The sequence below is a fragment of the Portunus trituberculatus genome, chromosome 33 (assembly GCF_017591435.1).
Source record: "Portunus trituberculatus isolate SZX2019 chromosome 33, ASM1759143v1, whole genome shotgun sequence".
Taxonomy (NCBI): domain Eukaryota; kingdom Metazoa; phylum Arthropoda; class Malacostraca; order Decapoda; family Portunidae; genus Portunus; species Portunus trituberculatus.
Genome location: NC_059287.1, coordinates 8146634 through 8174384, shown reverse-complemented (window position 1 = coordinate 8174384; position 27751 = coordinate 8146634). Strand labels below are relative to the sequence as shown.

The following is a 27751-nucleotide window of genomic DNA, read 5'->3' as shown; positions in this document are numbered from 1 at the left end:
GACATGGAAAAAAGCTAATAAAAGACATCTGTCTAAATGACGTGAGAAAATACAGTTTCCTGCATCGTAGCATTGATAAGTGGAATAAACTGAGCAGTGATGTCGTTGACGCAGTGTGTGTCAATCAGATGAAAGAGAAATATGACAGGAATGGACAAGTAGAGCTTAGGTCGGGCCCTGTAATACACAAATAGGTAAATACAAATTGGTAAATACACACACACCTTGTTAACAAAATTCATGCCGTGTTCATGTGATAAGTTAACATTAATAACGTAACACTATAAAGAAAAAAAATTAGCCCAGATGCAGAGATGCAGACACTTTCTATGTGGTGAATTTGGTGCATTCTCATATGAAGGTTATTATAATCTCAGAAAGTTAGATAAGGGAAAAATGATGAAGAGAACAGTAAATTTTACAGTGCCTCTGTGTTCACTTTATTTCCCTTTGTTCATACACATTTTCCTCTTTGTTGTACTTTTCTTTTCTTGTATATATCATTTAACTGACCTATATTTCTGTGTGTTTTTCCTTGCCTGTGGTTACCTTCCTTCTTGTAGATTAGGTCTTGCCAATTTTCCCATTATTTCTCATGAAATAGTCTAAAGAAAACAGCTACATTGGTACTGTTTTTTTCTGTCTTCTTTCTTTTTCTCTTTTTTCTCTATTTCTCTTATTCATTCATCTTTTTTCTTGTTTCTTTTTAACTCTTTTAAACTTGTTCTTATTGTTCTTTTGTTGGTTTGTTATGGCTGTGCAGGCTGTGTGTCACAGCCTCTAGTGTCCCAGAAGTGCAGTATGTGGTGGTTATAGCTTCAAGATGTGGTGGAGCTGAGTTGATTTTTGTAAGAAGGTCCTAGTGAAGTTGAGGGTCTTGAAGGCCAGAATGGGATTGGTGGAGCTGCCCAGCAGGTCAGTCAGTGTTAGCCTGTGTGGTTGGAGAGTCTTCTTTAAACTATGACGGATCACCATGTACGAATATTACATCACCTAAAGTATATAATATGAATATACACTAACTACTCTTTATATGTATATGTAGATGTATTTTTGTAGTATCAATAATAGGACCATGCATCTGGTGTGATCTCAGGGTTGGAGATGTAGGACAGTGAACAGTCTCTGTATGAAAGGGCAGGGTTGAACCATTGTTAAGGTGTCAAGCCTTGTTATGGATGTTTATGGCCAGCCATGCAGTGTCTGGGCTCTTGGAATGTAGCATGGTGGGCCACAAGACTTTTTCAGTCTAGCAAAAACTGAAAAAGCTGTTGTCTAAATGATGTATGGGCCTTGTTTGGCACATCTTATGTGGAATTGTCAGCCTGGTATATAGATAAGTAGATTATTTACTTATTTGTCTTAAGAGTTATTAATATGTATTGTGTATTTGCTTGCAGACTCAAGAATAATGAGGAATCTGGAGAAGAGGACAATGGTGGCAGGGATTTGAAGGAGATGGAAAAGCCTTTGGTAAGCTGTCAGTCTGTTTGCTGATAACTAGAGATGTACCGATACCAAAATTTTGGTCGATTCCGATACCACCTAATTTGGCCGATACCGATACTACTATCGATACTGATACCACCGATACCGATACTACTACTTATAGTGAATATTGCACTGGACACCAGAATGAGTTGGTGGACGGCAAGCGTTATCAGATAGGAGGCTTTGTTTTGGGGGATGCTGTACGTCCTTCTGAGAACGTTTGTGAAATAGGAGCAATTCTAGAAGCTTTTTGAAGCCATTTGCAAAGGTAAATTACTCAGTAATTGGAATTAATATCTTCTCAGTCTTCTGATTCTTGTCAGTTATTTTAAATTCTTACTTCTTACTCCTTTAGTGACCATTTGGTCTTGTGCATTATTATTATTAATTGTATTGATGATATTTTGGCGATAAAAAATATTTTCAAAATTATTAAAATTGTAAAACAGACAAAAATATTAGCAAAAGAAACTCATTTTGTTGTGTATGTGTCTCTTTAATTAAATCTGACATCTTTTGATATTAATTCATTAGACATTAGTAGACTAATTCAGAAAAATAAGCTTTCACCTAATCTTTTCAATTAAATAGAAAAAGTTTAGTTTATTATTAATTTCTAGTGTATTGCTATGATCTTAAATAATTAATATACAACAAATCATACACAATGCACATGATTACAAAACAGAATCGTTACTTTCTTAGTTATGGAATTTTTACATCCTTAGGTTAACACAAGTAACTCAAAAATTAAGCATGCATTAAAATTAATATACACATATAATTCGAGCTTCCACCTATTCCAGTTATGATATCTTGGAAAAGGCTAGCACTAGCACTGTTAATTATAAATCAAATAAGAATATGCTGTTATTTACAATAATGCAAAGTGCCTAGCTATATATATATATATATATATATATATATATATATATATATATATATATATATATATATATATATATATACCAAATCATTTTGTTGGATTCTCAATATCTGAAGTTTGACATTTTTAGATTATAGTTAAAAAACCTAAGCTTTTCACCTGTGTGAACTTTGTGTGGGTGGAGGAGCAACGTCTGACTGAGAGACAGTGAGAATGCGTGGTGACTCATGACCGACCGTGTGATAGGATGCCGGAGTTCAGCCTATACGCGTTTCATATGCGTCCAATTTAGAGGTTGTGGCTTATTACCACAGAAAACAGTATTCTATGACATACGGTAATCACCACGGAAACTTAATACGCTGTATTATATTAATTTGGTATCATCAATATCTTATATCGAATATATCACTAAGTAGTAAATTCCTCTTAGGTATCGGGAGTATCGGCATAAAATAAGCCGATACCGATACTGATACCCAAAAAATGGGCCGATACCGCCAATTCTGATACCGATGCATCAGTACATCTCTCCTGATAACCTTCATAATTAATATTGACATAAAAAAAAGCAGAGGATAAATGTAGAGTCACTAATACAGTAACCCTTGCATGAGTCAAACTAATTAGGGTGGAGGCCAATCCAGGTTATCTGAAAGTCCGAGTTACCCAAGGGACTTTTGTTCACATTTTGCATGCCTATTACCACTGGAACTCCCCATCTGCTTCTGTATTTCCATCTTCCTATGACTTGATGTCATTTAAGAGGGAGATATCATGACATTTACCCATTTATTTTGACTAATTCTCTTGGAACCATATGGGAACTGGCAACTAAGTGATTTTTTTATTTTTTTATTCTCAATGTTGCCTGTGGCCAGCTTTCCTATCTTATATGAATAAATTAATAATTGATATGATCTATATAATGTATCATAAATAGGTAATACATACATGTTGCAAGCATACACATCACATGTGGTGTACAGACAAAACACACGCGCACACACACACACACACACACACACACACACACACACACACACACACACACACACACACACACACACACACACACATAGATAGGTTAAAAGGAGAGAACGGGTTAGTGGAAGACCCAAAAAGTATGGCAGAACTATTAAATAAAAAATGTAGTGTAAATATGCCACAAGGTCAATAATGTACACTGCATTCTCTGGGATTTCATTGGCAGTATTTGTCGAATCTAGTGACGTGAGAACAACTTCCATCATTTGACATTTAGGTGTTGATCGGCGAGTGCCATCTGGTGCTGCTAGAGACAGAGGCACAGGTGCTAAAGGGTAAGTTAATGCTATATACAAATTGACTGGCATGTTCTCTTCACTCGACTTGGCTGCCAGTACACCAAGGATATCTCTCTGTACTGCTACATTTTTTATTTGTCCTCGTGCAGACTGCAGTATTGTCCTCTTATTGCTATCTTGAAAGCTTCTCCAAAGTGATCTTGGTATTGGATAAAAAAAAAACGAGTTTCAGCATCCTTTTCCATGTCTAGTCGGGTATTGAAAGCACAATGGAGTTCACTTCCTCGTTTGTGGGTTGATAAAAGGTGCTCTTCGACTTCGCTACATAATGGTTTGCCTGAAACAATGTTGAACAGCTTACAAGGGTCAATATCAGGTGAGAATGGGTTGATGAAGCAGGACTTGATAACATCCATTGTCCATATAACACGGTCCTCTGAATTATGTATTTCTTTTCTTCTTAGGCATTTCCTTGGGTTTTGACTAGTGTCACTGAGGTTGCTGACTTCTAATAGAGAGGAAACCATAGCAGATGTAAATGGATGGTTCAGTACCCATTTCTTGTATGCTGTTTCGTGATGACTGAAGTTCTTGATTCCACCAGGTGTTTTTGAGTTCTTCATGAATGTCTGCTCTCCAACTGCATCAACTGACTGCCTGATTCCAGTATTGTTTCGACAGACAGACAGGTCTTTTTGAAGTTCAGCCCTGGCACCTGGATGTGTATCATCAAGTGTCATTAGCTGGCGACAATAGAAGGACCCATATCTGGCATAGTTTTGTTTGTTCATAGCAAAGCAAAATGGCAAAGAACCTAATATCTTAGAAACATCTTCGAAATAGTTAATCACCCATCAGATTCATAATCTACACAAAAAACTGGCTTAGAAAAGTATGTTCAATGGTGATTTTCCCTATTTTCTGAAATTGGCTAATTTTTACGTATGTTGACCTTTGACCCTTAATATCTCAGAAACGCCCCCGAACCTGGCTAATCACCTTCCAGATTCGTAATCTACACAAAAAACTGGTCTAGAAAAATATAAGCAAATTTTGTCCCTCTTCCGGTGGTGATTCCCACCCTCCTCCCACCACTGGTCTATAAGGGCAGGCGACGCTTTTTACTTAAGAGGTGTATTTGTTTTTAGTCAGATTCTCATGAAATTTGGTGTGTTTATGTATTAGTACCTCAATTACAAGAATCCCAAGTATTATTGAAATACGATCATTAGTTTTAGAGAAAAAAAATATATATAATACGCTCTGAAAACAGTAAAAAATAGCATCGGCATTCTTTGCTATTTCTCGAATGTTTTTCAACCTACTACTCTGAAAATAAGTATAAGTATAAGTATAAGTAGATGTAGCTTTTTTTTTCATCGTGAAACATTTAGGTTATCTTAATTCATATACCAAATTTTTTTTTTTTTAATATTGATGACAAAAAACTAACTACCTTTTTTTTCCTTTAAAAATTTTTTTTAGAGACATGTAGTTTTTTCAAAATGTCTCACGATGAAAAAAAATGTCCTATGTTTCCTCTTTCCATTGATACCTTTATATCTCAAATTACTTAAAAGTTAACGGAGATATTGCGCTCAAAATATCAATAACTTTAGTTTTGAGATATGAACCGTTTTCTGTTGAGCATTGCATGTCACGATGTTTGTTGGCTACATGCTTAGTCCCTGGGCAATTCTGTTCAATCCTGCACAGCCAAGGTAATTTATTACCTCATATACAAGCTCAGCTCAGTATGGTCTTTTTCCTTCCCAGCATCATCTACCAAGTGACATGGTGTTACTGGCATGTCACTGTCACCGCATGTGGAACACGTGACATTGATGTAGGTGTCAAAGCTGTTATTTGTTGCCTCCATTATCTTGGTTCCCAGCATTTGGTACATGCTCCTGATACCAAACTTTCAAGCTGTGAATGAAAAATAATGAATCTTTCATCTTCACAAGGAGGAATCTTCCTTTTCAAAAGATGAAAAGGTGTATCCATCCTTGTTGTTTCTCGTGACTCGGTTGTTGCTTGTGATGGTGAAGCTGACAGCTGTGAGGTTGAGGGAACAAGCTGAGGTGGTGGTGGTGGAGAGGACACGTGTGTGACCGGGGTTAGGTCATGAGTGGGTGGTGGCGGATGTCACTGCGATGAGCGACTGAGATCTTTGCCCTCTTCCTCCCTTCTCCTCTTATTCAGCTTCTTCATCCTTTCTCTTTGGTTGGTCTTCATCTTTGATTGACGACCCATGACTTTCAATGTTCTAAAGTGCAGGTAAAGTGTGGAAAATCAAAAGACGATTAGCTGCAGAGCGCTGCATATCTACATTCCAAGACGTCCGGCAAGGCAAGACACTGCTTGTGACTGCCCGGTCACTGCCGACCTCACAGCCAACTACAAGGCACATAGCCTCCCTCCCCCTCTGTCCTGATGTTATTAAATGAAGGTCTATAACATAAATACACTAGAAAATAGCAAAAAAAAAAAAAAAAAAAAAAAAAAAAAAGAAAAATGCTACAAAATCATAAGCAACAACAAGTCATGTTGCCTACCATGTGGCAGGGCATTTAAAGAGACCTTTAAAGTGGGTAAATAAAGGCAATTTAAACATGTAAGGAATTACGATAGGAACTTGCCATTTTCACAGAAAACTGTAGACATTTCAAGGATAACAGCAGTATTAATCCTTATGTTCCGGTGATTAAACTATTTTCCAGTATCCCATGACGGGTAAAAATGGTAAACCTAGAAATTGTTAGAAGACTGTTTGAATACTAATAATTATTTTCTCTTTGTTATTCCGAATACAATGATGTACTTTCTAGCTCGATGTGACCTCTGAAAGTTTAGTTATTGCCTTATCAAGGATTCCTCCTCCGCCCACTGTGTGATCCGTCAAGCAGAAACAGCTTGGTGAGTGATGACACTACGCAAACACACACACACACACACGGGACATCGTCGATGGCGGAGGTGGTCGCTGAGCTCCAGAGCAATCATCTATAATTCTACAGTTACCTAAGAGTAACCAAGGTGGGAAAGGAGCTGGTAATGTTTGTCCCGTCTCCATATAGTCATGTTAACTGTTGATTAGCAAAATAATGTCCAGTGAAGGTAAATATAAACTGTAGCCTGCGTTTGAGCCATCAGCTGGTTTGTTTACGTCTCGCAACATGGCGGCCGTGAACTCGAAAGAGAATCAGACTTCACAGGGTTTCAAGGAATAATGGAGAAGACTTATGTGAAGAAAATTCTGGAGTTAGAAGGTAAAATTGAAAAACTGTTTGAAAAGTATGAGGGCCTGGAAACGAGTTATGACAATGTAAAGAGAGACTGTGCCGATATGAAGAAGGAAAATGCAGCACTGAAAGAGGAAGTTAAGCTAATTAAAGTGAATTGCGAAAATGTGGAGAATCTCTAGGAAAAGTGATGGAGAAGCAGGCTGAATGGAAAAAAAGTCAGGAAGTGGAAAGAAAGGAGGTAAATTACAAAGTTGCAAGTCTGGAAAAGGAAATCAAAGAGTCAGGGAGAAAACTTTGGGCCTTGCTGAAATTATAGATCAACAGATCATAGAAGAGAAGATAGCTGAGAAAGTGGTGAAGGTTATTAAGTCAAATGAGACATTGGTGAGGGAAACTGTAGACAAAAAGAGATGTGTGGTGATATTTGGTGTGGAGGAGGATAAGACACCGAGTAAAATGGAGAGAGAGAAAAACATAAAAAAGGTGATAAATAATATCATTAATGTGGTGCAAGAGGAGGGAAAAGACCTAGTACAAGAAATAGAGGACTTCCATAGAATTGGAAAGTTCACAAGAGAAGGTATGAGGCCAATAAGAATCAAACTTAAGTCACAAAAGGATGTAGATGAATTGGTGGAGAAGTCATGGAGGCTAGCCCAGCAGGAAACAACAAGGAAGATTTGGTTGAGAAGAGATCTCGGTGAAAAGGAAAGAGAAATGTTAAATGAGTTGAGAAAGGAGGCTTTGAAAAAAATGAAGAGAGGACAGAAGAGAGAAGAAAGAGTTTTTCTGGAGAATCTTGGATATGAGACTGAGGAAGTGGTTCATAACCCAGAAAAGTACAGCAAGAAAGGACTAAAGAAACTTACATATGAGCGAAATGTAATGTATTCCAACATAAATGGAGTGATATCGGGGATTTTAGAACTCAACGATTACTTGAGGGACAAGAACCCAGATATTGTGGGTCTTACTGAAACAAAACTGAGAGAGGAGAAGACCTGATGAAGGTTGGAGAAGGAAATATAACGTTTGGAAAAGAAATAGAGTAGGTAAGATGGGAGGAGGAGTGATGTTGCTGGTTAAAAAAGATATAAAGGTGGATCAAGTGAAAAAAGGTATGGGAAAGGCAGAAGTGCTAAAGATCAGAGCAGAAACTAATGAAGGAAAAAAGAGGCACTACATAGTGGTGTACGTACCACCTAAGACAAATGCATGGTCAGTACAGGAATATGAAGAAATGATAAGTGATACAGGAACATGTCTGGAAGAAATGTTGGGTGGCTGTGAACGAACTATAATGATGGGAGATTTTAATTGTAAAGAGGTGTGTTGGGAGGACTGGTCAATGGAAGGATCAGAGACAACATGGGAAATACACTATTGACACTGGCAATGGAAAATGTGTTAACTCAGTGGGTCAAAGAAGATACTAGGTTTGGAGGAGAGGGAGCATCGTCAAGACTGGACTTGGTCTTTAGTACAGAGCCAATGGTCATTGAGGAGATGAGGGTGGAGTGCCCTTTAGCAAAGAGTGATCATGCAGTTTTGGAGTTCAAGGTGATAGACGAAGAGAAATCTAGAAGAAATGAAGAATATAAAGTGGGAAGATGGAATTATGCCAAGACAGATTTTGGAAACCTAAAGAAATTCTTTCAAGAGACAAATTGGATGAAATTCAAGAGTGCTAAGGAGCAAATGAAAAGTGGAAGGAATTTATAAAAATATACAAAGAAGGTGAGAAAAATTTGTACCAATAAGACAACATAGAGAAGTTGGAAAGCAGGACTGGTTTAACGATAGATGTGAAAAGGCTAGAACAAGAAAAGAGGATGCATGGAAGAGGTGGAGAAGGAAAAGACGGATTAAGCAGTGGGAAAGTTACAAAAGAGCAAGAAATGAATATGTGTTGATTAGAAGAGAAGAAAGAAAGAAACAAGAAAAGGATATAATTGATAAATGTAAAGACCAACCAAGGCTTTTTACAGACATGTGAACAACAACATCAAAAATAGAGAAAGTATTGAAAGTTTAGAAGTAAATGGAGTATACAGTGAAGATCCCAGGAAATGGCAGAGGCTATGAATGGATGCTTTCGGAAGGTATTCACAAAGGAGACTGCTTTTGACAAACCACTGGTAATGGAACAGAAAGGGATTATGAAGGAGTTTCAAGTAACTGTGGAGGAGATCAAGAACATGATGGGGAGTTTAGAAGTGAGAAAAGCTGTGGGACCTGATGGGGTATCAGGATGGATTTTAAGAGAATGCAGGAGCAATTGGCAGAAAAAGTTTGTGAAGTAATTGATGCCTCATTAAGGGAAGGCGTAGTGCCCCAAGACTGGAAAAGAGCTAACATTGTCCCAATCTATAAATCAGGTAACAAGAGAGACCCATTGAACTATAGACCAGTGTCACTTACAAGTGTGGTAGCTAAGATGTGTGAGAGGGTGGTGAAGACTAGATGGACAGACTTCTTGGAGAAAAATGACATACTTTGTGAGTGTCAATTTGGTTTTAGAAAAGGCGTTCATGCACGACAAACCTGATATGTTACTATTCGAGGGTGATAGATGTAATACAGGAAAGAGATGGTTGGGCTGATGGAATATATCTGGATTTAAAAAAGGCCTTTGATAAGGTACCACACCAGAGACTGATCTGGAAACTTGAAATGGTAGGAGGAGTGCATGGCAGTTTACTAAAATGGATGGAAGACTTTTGGTAGGAAGAGAAATGAGAACAATAATTAAGGACAGACCATCAGAATGGGGATTGGTGGAGAGTGGAGTTCCACAGGGATCAGTGTTGGCACCAGTAATGTTCGCAGTCTACATAAATGACATGGTGGATGGGGTGTCCAGTTATGTGAGCCTATTTGCAGGCGATGCAAAATTGTTAAGAAAAGTGAGATGTGACAAAGATTGCGAACTACTCCAGGAAGACTTGGACAGAATATGGAAATGGAGCTGTACATGGCAAATGGAGTTCAACACGACAAAATGCAAGAAAATAGAGTTTGGCAAGAGTGAAAGAAGAATCAGGAGTATGTACAAGATAGGAAATGAAGACATAAAACCAGTCATGAAGAAAAAGACCTTGGGGTGACAATTACCAATGACCTATCGCCAGAGAGACATATAAACAAAATAATTGGAGAAGTATTGAACTTATTGAGGAACATAAGAGTGGCGTTCGTATATCTAGATGAAGAAATGATGAAGAAAATAATTACTGCAATGATAAGACCGAGGCTTGAATATGCAACAATACAGTGGGCTCGAACTTAAAGAAACACATAAGGAAACTAGAGAAAGTACAGAGGGCTGCAACGAAAATGGTGCCTGACTTAAGAGATTTGACTTATGAAGACAGACTGAAAAGAATGCAACTTCCAACCCTGGAAAACAGAGAGAAAGGGAGACCTGATAGCAATATACAGAGTGATGATTGGCATGGAAAAAATGGATAGGGAAGATCTGTGTATGTGGAATGGAAGAATGTCGAGAGGGCATGGGAAAAAACTAAAATGGCCACTTATAGGAGAGATGTGAAAAAATATAGCTTCCCTCATAGAAGGGTGGAAGCATGGAATAGTTTAGACATGGAAGTGGTCAACGCAAGGAATATTCATGATTTTAAGAAAAAGCTGGACATTAATAGATATGGAGACGGGACAACACGAGCATAGCTCTTTTCCCGTATGTTACAATTAGGTAAATACAATTAGGTAAATACACCTACAACTAGGTAAATAGGTAAATACACACTCTCTCTCTCTCTCTCTCATCTTGGAAGAGAAATTGTACACTTTCAATGAGAGATAAAGAGAGAGAGAGTGTATTGCTCAAACCTGCCGCACTGGCGGTACATGTTTTGAAAAATAGTGCTGCAGCAGACGGGTTAAAGCACGTACATTTTTTTGGGGGGTAAATTCGTATCACTAGAATGAATTACTTCTATTTCCATTAATTTCTATGGGAAAAATTGATTTGATATATGTAAGTAATAACTTACTAGTTTAGTCTATTTGTTGTGGGGGCGAGGTGCGAAACCTCATCACTGGCCTGCCCCCTCTAAACTGGGCCCAGGATGAACTACACTTAACCCGGTGGGGCGGTAATAAACAGCTTCGAATGGTTCCAAGTTTACTAGACTTGCAAAAACACATAGGTATACACAATATAACAACAACATAAGGGACACCTTGCACACCACCCGGCTCTCACCATGAGTCTCCCTCCAGAGCGAGTGAAGGCCAGAGGAATAATCTCACCAACACTGGAGGCAGACTTATTGATGGTGCTGGGAAGCAGGTAGAGGGTGAAACCAGGGCAACATAGGAGAGGCCAGTCCTTGGAGAGTCCAGGGAATTCTCTGCTGTCTGGGTGTTGGCGAGGCTCGAGGTAGACTCGGTTAGGTGTTCACTGGGGCCTCGAGACGTGGAGTGACCAGAAGAAGTAGGGTTCTCGAGACATATGTGGCAGAGAGAAATGAGCGAAGTGTCGCTCGGGAGTGGCTGAACGATCTAGAACGAGGGGTGATGGTCAGATGGTGTTCTGCCCTTTACATAACTCCCCCCTACAAGAGACTAGCCACGGTAGTCTTGTAGAACACCACTCCTAGGGAATGCGATGCCTTCTGGAGAAAAGAAAGGATAGAAGAAAATATCTAAACGACTGAGGAGGTCGGCACAAAGATTGTCAGCTCCAGCAACATGAACGACCCTGAATTTGTATGGTTGCAGTCCTAGACTCCATCTGAGAAAGCGATCATTCTTGCCTTTGAAGGTGTGCATATAGGTGAGGGGTTTGTGATCTGTTTCCAAAATAAATTCTTTCCCTGTGAGGTAAAAATCAAACTTGAGAATGGAGAATACTATACCTGGGCATTCCCTCTCAATGGTAGAATACCGGGTTTCCCTGGGGAGCAGTTTTCTGCTAGCATACGCAACCGGATGAGGAATGCCAAGATGATATTGAAGTAAAACCGCTCCAATCCCTTGGGTGGAAGCGTCCGTCCTAAGTACAAAAGGATGGCTAGGATCAGGGAGACGAAGTATGGGGTTAGAAGAGAGGATTAATTTGAGCTGGTCGAAACAGGCCTGCAACTCATCCGTCCAGGGAAGGAGCTCACGAACAGTCTTTTTTAGCAGATCAGTCAGAGGGCCAGTGAGGAAGGATGCCTGAGGGATAAAAGACTTGTAGAAATTCACTATTCCAATAAATCCTCGTTGAAGTTTCTTAGTGGACAGTGGTGGTATCTTGCAGAGCGCTTCCACTTTGTCAGGCTGAGGCTGAAGACAATCACCTCCCAAAATGAATCCAAGGTATAGAATGGAAGGGAATCCAAAATGGCACTTGGAGATCTTTAGTGTAAGTCCATGGGTCCTGATCCTGTCCAGCACGGCATGAAGGGTCTTTAAATGCAGGGCCCAGTCTGAAGAATATATAAAAACATTATCAAAATAAAAGATCATGTTTGCAAGTCCCGAGAGAACAATGCGCATGAGCTTGATATAGGTGGCACAAGCAGTGACCAGGCCGAAAGGTAGTCTGGTGAACTCCATTAGGCCCAAGTGAGTTGGGAAGGCTGTCAGTGGCATGGCTCTCTATGTCAAAGGGACTTGGTAATAAGCCTTGCAGAGATCCAACTCAGTGAAGAATCTTGAACCGGAAAACTTGTACATATCTTCCTCAATGTTGCAGCTGGGCTCAGCCTGGAAGACTGTGTAGCTGTTGAGTTGACGGTAGTCGATGGCCATCCAATAAGTGTTGTCTGGCTTAGGAACCATCATGACCGGCGAACAATGTTGAGAAGAAGACTGTCGGATGATTCCTTTCTCAAAAAGGTCAGACTTCCTGTTCAAAGAAACGTTTTAGATGGACAGGGACAGGGTAAATCTTTGTGCTGATACGGCCAGTGGTAGTTAAGACAATATCATGTTCAACAGAGGAAGTACATCCAGGAACATCAGAGAAAACATCGTCAAACTCTGACAGGAGATACTCGATTTCAGCTTGTTGTTGTGAAGTTAAATTCGGGTTGATCCTGGATCGTCTATCCTTCTTGTCGGAGCAGCCATCAGGTGTCACTGGCAATGAGTAGCACTTGTCCTCGGGGTCGTCTTCACAAATAAGGTGGTTGTTCTCCTGGACATACTCTTCCTCTTCGGGCATTTCCTCTTCGGTCTCTTCAGGTGTTGACACTTCGTCTAAGACTTTGGCAAAGCTGGCACTAGCACGACGGATGTAACGTTTTAAGAGGTTGACGTGGTACAATCTCGGACCTTGGGGACAATCAATTAGGTAATCAACCTAACCTTGTCGCTCTAAAACCGTATAAGGTCCTTTCCAAGTTACAAGAAGCTTGCTGGAATCGCTGGGAAGAAGAAGGAAGACTTCATCACCAGGTTGAAACTGTCTATCTTGACTCTTGATGTCAAAGTAGGTCTTATATTTCGAGGCACTGATGTCTGCATTGTTGGCGGCGATCTGCGCGGTCTCTGCTAGCTTCTCCTGTAGCTCTACCACGTAGCGGAAAGCGAATCGGTCGTCGTCCTTCAGGTTCTGGTCCTCCCATAGATCTTTAAGGGCGGAGAGAGGTCCCCGAACAGTCCTTCCATAGAGAAGTTCGAAGGCGGAGAAACCAGTTCTATCGCTGGGTATCTTTCTGAGGGCGAATAATGTAGGAATCAAGTATCTGTGCCACTGTCGAGGGCGGTCCTTACAGAGCTTTCATAGGGAAGCCTTAAGTGGTGCATGTAGACGTTCAATGCGACCATAAGCGCTAGGATGAAATGGAGTTGTAAATAAAGGCTTGACTCCTAACAACTTGTGAAGTTCTTGCATTAATCGAGATGTAAATTGGGTACCTTGATCAGTGAGAATTTCTCGTGGTATACCAACTCTAGCGAAGATGGAGAGTAAGGCCCCAGCAACATAGATGGAGTCTATTTCCTTCAGTGGCATGGCTTCTGGGAACCCAGTGGCGTAGTTGATTAAAGTGAGGATGTACCTGTGGCCCTCTGAGGATGGGGGAGACAGTGGTCCAACCAAATCGACCGCCACTCTGGAAAAAGATTCTGTTATAATTGGAAGAGGATGGAGAGGTGCTGGTCGGACTCTTCCTTTGGCAGACATTCATTGACAGACTTCACAGGATTGACAGAAGTCTCTAATATCCACGCCCATCCCAGGCCAGAAGAAGTGGCAGGATACCTTCAAGAAAGTCTTTCTGTGAGAGAAATGACCTGCTAAAGGGTTTTCATGGCCAACAGACAGGATTATTGGTCGACAATCCTTAGGAACAAGAAGAGTGAGCTTACCAACCTTTGCTGGATGTTTCGAGGTCAAACACTTCTGGTAGAGAAGTCCGGTACAGCGAAGGTAACAGAAAGTAGAGCCGTCCTTTGTCCACTCCTCTTCACCTGTGTTAACTTTGTTCCTAAGATTTCCAAGAGACGGACACTCTTCTTGAAGACGAGTGAAATCCTCCGGAGTCACGTCCAAGGGTTGCAATTCTGGCAAAACTAGAGGATGAACACGCTTCATTCTGCTACTGTGGGTTTCTACGGCATATGCTCGCATTAATGGCGGCTCCTCTTCTGAGGCTGGAGGAAAATAGGAGGCAGTAGGCAGAGAAGACTGAAGCATAGTCAAATCACTGACTGAGGTTTGGAGCAAGGAGGATGGTGCTTTGCTATTCATGAGAGATGGCTCATCAGGACTATGAGCTCCTGAGATGTTGCAAATGAGGACACAAGCGCACTTCATAGGAGCTAGGATAGCATTATCAACCCAACCCTCGAAATATGGACATCTTATATAGCACCTAATGGTTGAAAAAATATATTCCCGTCCAAGATAGTTCTCTACTACTAACTTACGTTACTGAGAGATGTCAGCATCAGGCACTGCCTTCTCAGAGACGATCACGCAGTTGCAGCCAGTGTCTCTGACAATAGTAGTAGCCCAGGAGCCGTTGATCGTGCCAGCAACTGCATAATCTGGGAGAGACCGCTCATCCATACAAAATCCTACCTTGTATTTGTCCTGTGGTTCTTTAAAGGCTCTGGGATTCTTTGGACATTTAGACCTTACATGCCCTTCTTCCCCACAGTTATAACATTTCACCATCCGGAAGTAGCTTCTTTGGTCCGGTTTAGTGTTAATGACCTCATTGCTCTTCTCAGTAGATGTTGAGGCCCTCTTATGGTAGGTAGATCTCCCAGTGGCTCTGCTGGAGTTCTGCTTAGGGTAGGCGTTGTGAGCTGCAGACCAAACATCAGCCTTATCCACGGCAGTCTTAAGGTTGGTGGTATCTTGCTCCTTTAAGAAGATACGGAGATCGTAAGAAAGGGAAGCAATGAACTGATCTAAAATGGTAAACTCATGAAGGGATTCAAACGTTGGTGAAATATGACATGACTCCACCCAGGAGTCAAATAGCTGCTGAAGACGGGTAGACATCTGGCGGTAATTTTTCCCCACTCTGATCTTACAGTTCCTGAAGTCTAGCCGGTACCGCTCTGGAGTCTTGTCAAAACCAGTCAGGAGAGCCCTTTTTAGGAGAGAGAAGTCGCTTATGGTATTAGTGCTAAAGGTAGAAAAGAGTTCAGCAGCTTTACCTTTCAGTAAACTCCCAAGTCTAACAGCGAGACTCTCCTCGTTGATTGTTAAGAGCGTGGCAATACGCTCAAATCTGGTCAGGTAGGCGGCGATGTTCTCTCCTTCTTGGTAAGCTGGAAGCTTCGGTCCTCGCACGCCAGCATCGGGACATTGGGTAGGACGTGCTCCCGACTCGAAACTAAGCTTTAACTTGGCAAGTTCAAATTCTCATTCCTCACGCTCCTGTTCTCGTTCTCGTTCCTCACGCTCCCGTTCTCGTTCTCGTTCCTGTGCTCTTTCTTCCCGTTGGAAAGCTTGTTGTGGGAGAGCAAATTGAGCAACGGCCTCTCCTGAGAGGCCGAGCTTTACTGCTTGTTCTGTAAGTTCATCGAAAGTAGACATCTTAGACATAATAATAGAACCAAAACTAACAAACCCAACAATGCAAAGACTTGAAAAAACCTAGAGACAGGGGAATCCCTTAATATGAATGAAACAGTCAGACACCCTTGAGTCAACCAAGAAAACACTTGAAAAATAATTCTCACACACACATGAATTATTATGTACAAAATAAACCACAAGGGTAGAAAAATTGATGAAGTGCACAAACACACCCAAATAGATCACAAATATCTCACAGGTAGGGGTAGAAAAATTAATCAAGTGCACAACCACACCCAAAAATGGATCAAATCTCACAGGTAGTTAGAAATTACTTAATCACTCGCACCACATACAGCCAAGCAAAACGTATACACAACTGATTTCCCTAGCGCGGGTAATATGTACCATAGACGTGCCGCGTTAGGAAAAATCGCGTTAGGGAAGCATCAGATAATAATGGTTTCCTATGGAGAAAATTCCAACTGGTACCAGAGCCTCCAATATTTGAAGTTCTTCCACCAAAAAACTTACCTTGGGGTACTCAGAGAGAATAGCTAGACATACTACTAGTTAAGGATTTATACCAACATAATACTACTGTATAGTAACATCAATTTTAGTGAAACACACTGTAACTTTCTACAACACTTTAATTGTACAACATATTAACAAAAAAATATATAGAAAACTTGGAGTACGGCATATTATCTTCTCTGAAGCAAGGGAAGAACTCAACGCAGCGAGGGCATGGTGAGGAATAACGAATGCGGGTGGTGGTGGGAGTTTGTGTGGGTGTGGCGTGTGCATCAATGCTGCGCGTTAGGGAAGCAGAAACACGTTAAGGGCTAAAATGGCTTTTTTATATTATGCCGCGTTAGGGAAAACCGCTTTAGGGAAACCCGCGTTAGGGATGTATATATATGTACATAAATAGTTACAAGTGAACCCCACACAAGGACACTTAGCACAAGAAGTATAAGTACAGAAGCACTGACTGGCAAGCACACACTGAGCATAACTGGTTCCTCTGTAGGAGCAATGGTTACTCCACAATTATGTCTAGGCGACGAAATAAGACGATGTCAAAATACTCTGCTGCCCAAACCACAGTAAGGTACTGTGAACCAGCCGAAATCCCTGGATTAGCGGCTGCTCGTTCAAGAGAACGAGGGGTGGTTAAAAGGCACTGGACCTGCACTTAACCAAGTGTGGATTAGAGGACATGTGAGTCTGCACCTAATCTTCCTCAATTCACTGAGGCCAAACGTATAACTACACAATAATACGCCCAAGATGGAAAACCATTGCACCACTGAAACACTTCGGCACAAAGAAAAACTGGTGAAACAGTAAGAGTTGGCACAACTCAGCACTCACTAACACATCCAACACCCCAAAGAATCTGTGTAGTTCAATATCCTGGCAAGGTCACCAAAATGTAAATAATAACTTACTAGTTTAGTCTATTTGTTGCGGGGACGAGGTGCAAAACCCCATCACTGGCCTGCCCCCTCTAAACTGGGCCCAGGATGAACTACACTTAACCCGGTGGGGCGGTAATAAACAGCTTCGAATGGTTCCAAGTTTACTAGACTTGCAAAAACACATAGGTATACACAATATAACAACAACAAAAGGGACACCTTGTACACCACCCGGCTCTCACCATGAGTCTCCCTCCAGAGCGAGTGAGGGCCAGAGGAACACTAATCTCACCAACACTGGAGGCAGACTCGTTGACGGTGCCAGGAAGCAGGTAGAGGGTGAAACCAGGGCAGCAGAGGAGAGGCCAGTCCTTGGAGAGTCCAGGGAGTTCTCTACTGTCTGGGTGTTGGCGAGGCTCGAGGTAGACTCGGTTAGGTGTTAACTGGGGCCTCGAGACGTGGAGTGACTGGAAGAAGTAGGGTTCTCGAGACATACGTGGCAGAGAGAAATGAGCGAAGTGTTGCTCTGGAGTGGCCGAACAATCCAGAACGAGGGGTGATGGTCAGGTGGTGTTCTGCCCTTTACAATATACAATTTTTTTTATATACAACAATCGTCACAGAAAAAATTAAATTCGTATGTCGAAGTACCACTGTATTTGCCTTAAGTGGCATATACGTAACTATGATTTTCCTCTTTTTCAATTCCTCTGTATTCATTATTACTCCCATTACTTCCACCTTACCATCACCATATTGCACTTCCTCCACACATATCACGAACCATTATTAGCACTCCTCCTCCCCCGTTTACCTTCCTGTAGCTATTCTATCCCTCCTCTTTAAAGCTAACATGGATCGCTTCTTTTAGTTTTGTTTCTAGAATGCACATTACATCCACTTTTTTTTTTTTTTTTTTTTTTTTTTTTTTTTTTTAAGTAATCTCTAACCTCCAACATTCTGGATAACAACCCATTTATATTAGTATAAGACATTCTTAATTTCTTGCCTCTTCCATGTATGTGTATTTACCTAGTTGTATTTACCTAGTTGTAATATTACAGGGCCTGGGCTTTACGCTCGTGTGGCCCTGTCTCCATATCTACACTTATCCAATTTTTCTTTAAAGTTATGCACACTCTTTGCTGACACCACTTCATCACTCAAACTGTTCCAAGTCTCAACACATCTTTGAGGGAAACTATATTTTTTAACATCTCTTAGACATCTTCCCTTCCTTAGTTTTTTACTATGCGATCTTGTGCTTCGAATGTCATTCTTCTCTCAGGATCAGTTTCTCATTATCCACTTGATCCATTCCGTTAATCAATTTATAAACTTGTATCAGATCCCCTCTCTTCCTTCTCTGTTCCAGGGTTGGTAGATCCATAGCCTTTAGTCTCTCCTCATATGTCATCCCTTCAAATTCTGGAACCATTCTTGTAGCCATTTTTTGTAGTCCTTATGTGTTTTTTTTATGGGGGGTCCACACAACTCCTGCATATTCCAATCTGGGTCTTATTATAGTACTTATGAATTTCTTCATCATTTCTTTGTCCATGTAGTGAAATGCTAATCCAATATTCTTTAGCAAATTATATGTCTCTGAAAATTCTATCAACATGGCTTACCGGTTGATTGTTTTCTTCCATCATCACTCCCAAATCCTTTTCCTTTTTTACTTTCTTTAGTTCTATTCCATCTCTCATCTTATTGATTCCCACTTGTCATCTTTCACTCTTTCCCATTTCCATGACATGGCTTTTGTCCACATTGAATTCCATCTCCCACTTTTTACTCCATTTCCAGATCTTATTTAGGTTTTCCTGCAGTATTTCACAATCCTCTTTTTGCTTTATTACTCTGCACAGTTTTGCATCGTCTGCAAACAGATTTATGTAGCTGTTCACTCCCTCTAGCATGTCATTTATATATATGAGAAAAAGTATTGGCGCCAATACTGACCCCTGTGGCACTCCGCTTTCTACCGCTCTCCACTTGGACTTCATATCTCTTAACTACCGTCCTTATTTCTCTCCCCTTCAAATAGTTTTCCATCCATCTCAATGTGCTTCCTTTTAAGCCACCCTTCTCTAACTTCCACAGTAATCTTGCATGTGGCACTTTATCAAACGCCTTTTTTAAATCCAAATAGATGCTGTCATACCTCGTCGAACACGAATCTCGCGTATACACGAATCGGTAAAATATACTATATTTCGCCAAGCACGACTTTGACTCGCGATTGCACAATTTGGTCTCCATTTGAAGCTCCCGCTGGTCCTGGTGGATGCACACAACCTCCCTTCCCAAGCATCTTAGACTCGCCCCAGGGGCTGGCAGTAGCACGCTGCCTCGTGCCACTTGCTCTCTCCTTGTCGTGCTGTTGTTGTGTGCAGACGTGGTTCCCTTGTGCTCTCTTGATTTCATCTTAGCCATGGCCAGTCAGAGACCCATCACTTTGTATTTCAAGCCCTCTCCAACCAGCAAATAAACTAAATAAGGTACAGTAATACTCCGCTTAACAAAGAGGATAGGGGATGTCAAGGCTGTTCGTAGAGCGAAAATTCGTTAAGCGGACGTAATTTTCCCATAGGAAATAATGGAAATAGGGGGGATGCGTTCTGGGCTGGTCCCCAACATACCACATGGGTTAAAAAAAAATTATATACCGTATTTTACGGCTTACAATACGCACTTTTTTTCCTAAAAAATACCCTGAAAAATACTAGTGCATCTTCCAAGATGAATGTTGTATTGTAAGGCAGCATCCAACCTCAAGTGAGCTTAGACACTTGACAGATAGTGACCTGGATTTGTATATTGAGTCATCACATTATGATGTTAGCTTAAGTACTATTTAATTTAGCCTTTTATATTATGTAAACTCAGTACTTAGGTGTTGCAAGTATTTCCAATACCATAATCCTTCCTGCAGCCTACTCAGCGTGTGGAGAAAACGAGCCGCTCTCTCATATCATTGCAACACACACATACATGCACACGAACGCACACACATCATGCCAGGTGCCTTTATACCTTTATTAATAGAACATCCAAGTGGCTTACTCATTCAAGCAAGAGTCATCAAAACTCCACTTGTGAATTGTATTCACATTGATAAAGCCTATGAAGCACGACTGCAAAATAAAATAAATACAAACTGTAGTACTGACGTGTTCGGTTTCGGCGATCGGACAAGTGATTCCGTAATGTAAACAACAGGTCCAAAACATGCCGTCGCCAGTTACTAAAACAAGAAGAGATGGACTGTTTCACTGTGTATATGTATTTACCTATGGTGTTTTTATTTACATGTTTTAAATTTGTGGTGAGTGCTCCAGCAAATTTGTAATGAGTGGTGAAACAATAGTGTCTTGCAGACTCCTTGCTTCTGGTGTTTTTGTGTTTAGTGGTCGGGTATATGGTGAATGCGTTCTTGTATGAGAATGACTTTTTTTTTCTTAGAAATTTCTTTCAAATATTAGGTGTGCAGTGTCTTGCAAGCCGTAAAATACGGTATACGTTTGGCAGGATATTGGGCCACCGATGTACCACTATGATGTCATATGAGTCATTGGAAATTAGAGGTGCTACGTACAAATTCTCTCACATTCTCGCATTTATGTTCACAAAACAACATTTCTATTAGCTTTTTACAAACCTTGCCCCCAAGAAAGGATTGTTTTGTAATGCATAAAGTGAAATCTTACATGGAATACCAAAAAATAAAGCAAAGATGAGATCAGCCACAGAAGAAGCGGGAAACTCGTGGTGACTCACCCGCTTCTTCTTCTTCTTGTGACCCTTTTAGCTTGGCGTTTTGTCTTTCCCCATGATATTTGTTTCCACTCCTCTATTGTCTGCTATAATGGATATCATATCTTAGTATTCATATACGTACACTCATGCCATGAGGATAACCTCGATTCTGTGGCACTGAGTGATAATGAATTATTAATGAAATACCGCAGTATTTTCTTAGTAATTCACTATCACTCAGTGCCACGGAGTCAAGGTTATCCTCATGGCATGAGCGTATATGAATACTAAGATATGATATCCATTATAGCAAGCAATAGAGGAGTGAAAACATAAACATCATGATGAAAGTAACACGCAAGCCAAAGGGTCACAAGAAGAAGCGGCCGAGTGGCTGCGAGTCTCCCGCTTCGACTGTGGCTCATCTCATCTCTGCTTTATTTTTTGGTATTCCATGTAAGATTTCACTTTATGCATTACAAAACAATCCTTTCTTGGGGGCAAGGTTTGTAAAAAGCTAATAGAAATGTTGTTTTGTGAACATAAATGCATATATAGGACAGTAACACCACATCCAGAGGTGGTGTTCCCAGCAACCTCAGAGCAACCTGATAGCAACCTTGTCACCTTCCCTCCAAGCGTTCATGGATGCCATTTTGCTGCAGGAGGTTGCTCTGACGTTGTTAAAGAATCTTGGATCCAGCTCCAGGAGTGCTAGAAACAGAGGCAGGGAGCCAGCCAATCACAGCGAAGTGGTCCCTCACCCGGCAAATTCAAACCCAGAAAATTAACTAAAACGGATGTGGTTGTACGTTATGCAGACTTTTTGGTCTAACTTTATATAGTATGTTAAACCGGAAATTCGTTAGACGAACGTTCGTTAAGCGGAGTATTACTGTACTAATACTGTAGTTAAATAAAATGTGTGTTTGGTACTTCATTTATTGTTTTTTTTTTTTTGTCTTTTTGGTAAAAAAGTGTTTTTTTGGGAGGATCTGGGAACTTAACCCCTATTTTCCCATAGGGCCTATTATTCGCCCAACACGAATCTCACCATGCACGACGAGCTCAGGAACCTAACTGTCGTGTTGGGCGAGGTATGACAGTACAGTCAATCTATCCCTCTCTCTCTTGTACTCTATTAACTATTCTAGAGTAGAAACTCAGTAAATTTGTTACACACGACCGACCTTTTCTAAAACCAAATTGGCTATTTGATAATAATTTGTTGTCTTCTAGAAACTCAATCCATTGTTTCTTTATTACTCTTTCACACATCTTGCATATTACACTAGTTAGTGATACCGGTCTGTAATTTAAAGGTTCTTCCTTCCTTCCTTTCTTATATATGGGAACCACCACAGCTCTTTTCCATTCTACTGGTACTGTTCCATTTTCTATTGAGCATTTTATGATGTTGTATATAAGACTTGCTAGTTCTTCCCTACATTCTTTTAATATTCTGCCTGAGACTTCATCCAGTCCCATTGCCTTCTCTTCATCTAATTCCATCATCAACTCTTTTATTTCAAGCTTGGTTACTTTAATCTCTTTCATATAGATGGTCTCTATTACCGTGTGGTCTTTCGAATTTGGATTCCTTAGTAAAGACCTCCTGAAATTTACTATTTAACAGTTCTGCCACACTTTTTTGGGTCTTCCACCATCCCGTTCCCTCCTTTTAACCTTTCTATTATTTCTTTTTGCCTTATTTTTCCATTTATGAATTTATAGAACAATTTTGGTTGCTCCTTACATTTTTCGACAATGACCTTTTCATAGTTCCTTTCCTCTTCCTTCCTCACCTTAGCATATTCATTTCTCGCTGCTTTGAAGTTTTCCTTATTTTCTGGATTTCTGTTTCTATTTCTCCTCCACCTTTTCCATGTGTGTGTGTGAATAGAATAGAATAGAATACATTTATTGCTGAGACTTTTACAGAAAAAGTATGGAGCACAGCCCCTGTATAACAAGATATAACATCAAGCCTTTATCTAAACAGCCTCAAAACTAAATTAATAAATTGAGCCAAATTGTTTAACATTTGTACATTTTTACTTTGCATCAATTTAATGAATTTTCTGTGACTTGGATTCATTCGGTAATACTCTGGTATGTACTTATTTCTCATCTGAACAATATCTTGATTTTCAGATGTTAACAAAACATGATATTCATCTCTGATTTGTTCACCATTACATTTATCACAATACCGTTCTTCTCATCTAATATCATGGTATCTACCACTAACAACTGGTAGTCGATTATTTCCTGTGCGGATCTTACTTATATTGCTGCGATTTGTTTTACCTAGTTTAACTAGGTAATCCTCAATCCCATAGGTATTCTTATACATACTATAACTACTACATATACCCTTAGTTGTTATATTCCTATACCAAGTCGTTATCCATAAATCTTTCAACCTCTGCTCAACAGTCTTTCCGAGCCACTTAACATTATTGATGGTTTGTGACTTCCATACACCTGACAGACCACACTCAATATAGATACGTCATACACAGTCCAACCACGGCGATATAAAAGTGCCAGACATATATAGGCGCAATAAACATGTGTACATAACATAATTAAGTTTAGTATTTTTTTTCCATAATTAACCTAGTCCAATAATTTATCATCCTGCACTTGACATATATTTCCAATGGATACATGCCTGATTCACCATATACAATGTCAGTGCTTGTGTACCTATGCATGTACAAAGCATGTTTAAGATACCTCATCTGTAATGTTTCCAGTTCTCTTACAATATCATACCCCCATATTTCACATGCGTAAGTTGCTACTATCACCACCATACTGTTGTACATATCTAATTGAATATCAAAAGGCAAATCATTTTTGCGAGAAGTCCTAATCAGTGGATACATGGCCTTAGTTGCATGGTCTTTAAGCTCTAATTGCCCTTTCCTAAACCGTCCATTACTCGTATAATTAATGAAGTACATGAGACTTACCGTAGGTCAGTTGTGATGTGCTTAGAATTTTACGAAGCGAATCACGTCTGCCGAAGGAGAGCTTTCACATGAGACACACCTTGCTGCTGTACCCACCAGACTTTAAAGAGTACGACACCCACATGAAAAAATAACCGCTAGAATTTACCTCTCATACATGAGAAGTTCAGAGGACGCTGCAGTGTAGGGAGGGAGTGGAGGGCATGTGACAGCTCTCCTTCGCAGACGTGATTTGCTTCGTAAAATTTGAAGCACATCTCAACTGACCTACGGTAAGTCTGTACTTCATTAATTTTACATCAGGAATCACTTTTCTGCTGGAGCGAGCATTAACATTTTGAAGCCATGTGGGTTCGTAACTGACAGGGAGTTTAAACAATAAACTAAACTAAAGATAGAAATTTGCCAAATTTAATAAACATAGAAAATAATTCTGTATTGTGTCACATTCTAACCTACAATAGAACAGCTTCCTGAAAAGTATCATGACCTGAGACAATTTCTTTGTCATGATATTTAGCAAAGGTGGTTTCTCTTGACCACCCAGCCTTTGCCATGATGTGCATAATGGGCACATTCATGGCTTTGGCTTTAGATGCCGCAGCAGACCGAACACTCCCAGCTGAATATCTAACTGTGTCTATGCCAGATAAGTGAAGGACCGACCTGATCCAACGGGCAATGGTGTCTTTTGACACTTTCTTGTGGGGCTTGATAAAGCTAATAAGTAGGCTTTCGCTACCATTCTCAACGCTGCGTAATCGCTCAGTCTGCGCGATATGAAACTTCAATGTTTCACACACACACAAAGCCTACTATCCCTTGAGTATGCATGGAAAGTAACAAATCTTACATTGAAGGCAGGCCTATATAGTTTAATATTTCCTGTTAACAAAACTGAAATAGATACCTTCTTAATTTGTATGCCACTCAACAACAATAGATGCAACATTTGCATCCAAGCTGCTTGCGTAAGTGCCATTAACATGACAAGTTTAAATGTTAAGTCCTTTAGTGAAAGAGAGTTTAATGGATCCATGGTTCTCAGGTGCTGGAGCACTGGCTGGACATCCCAGGTCTCTGCAAATCTGGGTAAAGGTGGCCTTAAGTTAAAAATTCTCCTTAGTAACCTGTTAACAAGCCTATGGTTACCAGCTCGATAACCATCCACTACTATTCCCAAAGAAGAAAGAGCCCCTCTGGCTGTATTAACAGAATCATAACCTACACCTCTATGGAAGGTATCAGACAAAACATTTACAATATTAACTACAGTGGGATTAACGGGATTGATGCATTTCCTACCACAAAACTGTAGCCATCTAGTAATGTGCGGTCGATACTGCTTTGCGGTTGCGGGCCTCCATGAGGCCATGATGATGTCTGTGCCTGCTGAAGATACTCTGCGTTCTCGCAAGTGTTCCCAGACAAGAGGCAGGCCATCAGCCTTGTGTGGGTCATGATGGGGTGTTCCTCCAGTGTTGATGGCTGACACAATACATTCCCCCATCTCGGTATCAGGAATGGCTCCCTGATGAGCATCTTGATTAACATACCCATCCATGGTTGGGATGGCCACAGTGGCACAATCAGCCAACTTCGTGCCAGCTCCGCCCGCATTTTTTGAAGGCATCTAGCGATCATAGCAAATGGGGGATAAGCATAAATTAACTCAAACTATGACCAATTAATTGAAAAGGCATAAAAAAATTCAGCTTTTGGGTCAGGTTGCCACGAACAAAAGCGAGGCACCTGTTTGTTGAGTCCGGAAGCAAAAAGGTCAATACTTGGAATCCCAAAGTGTTTGCAAAGTTCTTGAAAGATGTCCTCATTTAATTTCCATTCATGCCTATCATTGAACTTCCTGGATGCAGCATCAGCCAAGAGATTAACTGCACCCGGCACATGAGAACACGTAATCCAAGCCTCATTCTTCTCACACCAATTCCAAATTTGTAAACTAATGTCATTACACACAGCAGATCTTGTGCCACCCATTTCATTGACATAGTGAACAGCTGTCATGTTATCACAAAACACCCAAATATGTTTGCCTTTGATGTAAGTTGAAAATTATTGCAATGCCAAAAATATGGCTTTAAGTTCTTTGGCATTAATATGTAAATCTGATTCTAGAAAGGTCCACCTTCCATTAATCTGTTTTTCATTCAGATAGCCCCCCCAACCTAAGTTTGAGGCATCAATATACAGGTCTAATTCCGTGCCACTCCGAAAGATTCTTCTATTTTGTAGTGTAATATTGTTCAACCACCAAAATATATCAGTTTTCATGTCATCAGTGATGGCCATCCATTTATTAAAGTTTCCTTTCACTTTTCTCAGTGCAGAGATCTTTGCAGATTCTAATTTCCTATCATGAAGTTTACCCATCTCAACAGCAGGAATGGCAGTAACTAGCAAACCTATTACTCTGGCCACATCCCTGATTTGAGCTCTACCATAACTATATAATTCCTCACAGCTGTGAATAAATTTACATTTCCTTCGTTCAGGTAACATAACCATCATTGATTCAGAGTCAATGACATTACCCAGATATTCCAAACATGTGGTGGGTATTAAAATAGATTTACTCTCATTAATATAGAAACCTAGCTGTCTGAGCATTTGTACTGTGGCATTTATACTCTCAAAACAGCCACTGAAGGTGCTTTGGGTAATAAGAGTGTCATCGATAAAACTAGTGATGACATGACCCATCTCCCTCAGTTTTGCATAGACCGGTTTCATTAATTTGGTGAACAAGCGGAGACCTTCAGCAATCCCATTAGGAAGACAGGTAAACTGATAAATTCTCCCCTCTCATTTGAAGCACAGAAAACGCTGTTGCTCCTCAGCTATTTTGATAGTATAATAGGCATAACTGAGATCTATGGATGCCATGTATTCACCTTTGTTAACCAACCTGATGGCTTGTTCAAAATTTTCCATTTTGAAATGTTGATAGGGAATGTGTGCATTAAGCTTCTCTAGATTGAGAATCATCCTAACACCACCATCTTTCTTCTTATGCAAGAAAATAGGAGAAAGAATTTGCCCCTCTAACCTTTGGGTTTCCTTGATGACTTTAAGCTCTAACAGTTGAGATATTTCTTGGCAAATAATGCCCTATTCTTCTTCATTAAAAATATATTCAATATTTTCACTAAATAATGGACTAATATCATCAACGTTAATGTTAAGATGGCAATGTGCAACAATGTCCAAAATATGAGAATCATTGGTTAGTTTGCTCCATTCTGTCACAAAGTATTGAAGCCTTCCAGCTTCAAAATGCTGACTGACTTCATTTATCGCCGTGGCATGGAGCGGCCGCATGGAGCGTCCCCGGCCTCGGGAGTTTTTTGCATCCGAACTCAGTCAAAAGGAAGACTACCATTGTTCACCTTTGTATCCATGCATTTGCTGCCCATAAGGATGGAACCTGGATGCAAAGCCTTTGAAAACAGAGTTACCCTGGGAGCCTCTTGACTTCCATCCACCGAATCTTGACGTAGAGGGCAACTGTTTCTTATTGGTGAACTTGGTCTTCAATTTCTCTGACTCCACAATGTGCTTTGCAGCCTGAGAGACGTCATCCCCCCAAAAAAATTGGGTCATGGGGACCTTGTCTGAGCTCAGGTGCGCGTATTTCTGATTTATCTCTCTTAATGATAA

General features: G+C 40.4%; 1 protein-coding gene across 4 annotated transcripts in view; it reads left to right on the top strand.

The window, feature by feature from the left end:
* The window catches only part of LOC123512447 (eukaryotic translation initiation factor 4E type 2-like), a 174511-nt gene that overhangs the window by 79768 nt on the left and 66992 nt on the right, over positions 1–27751 (top strand). For all 4 annotated transcript variants that reach the window (XR_006677099.1, XM_045268865.1, XM_045268864.1 and 1 more), the window contains exon 2: positions 1401–1473. Coding sequence is in view for 3 of the 4 variants with exons in the window: in XM_045268865.1 (XP_045124800.1) it covers positions 1401–1473 (73 nt within the window). In the remaining variant the exon portion in view is untranslated. The remainder of the gene's footprint in view (positions 1–1400; positions 1474–27751) is intronic.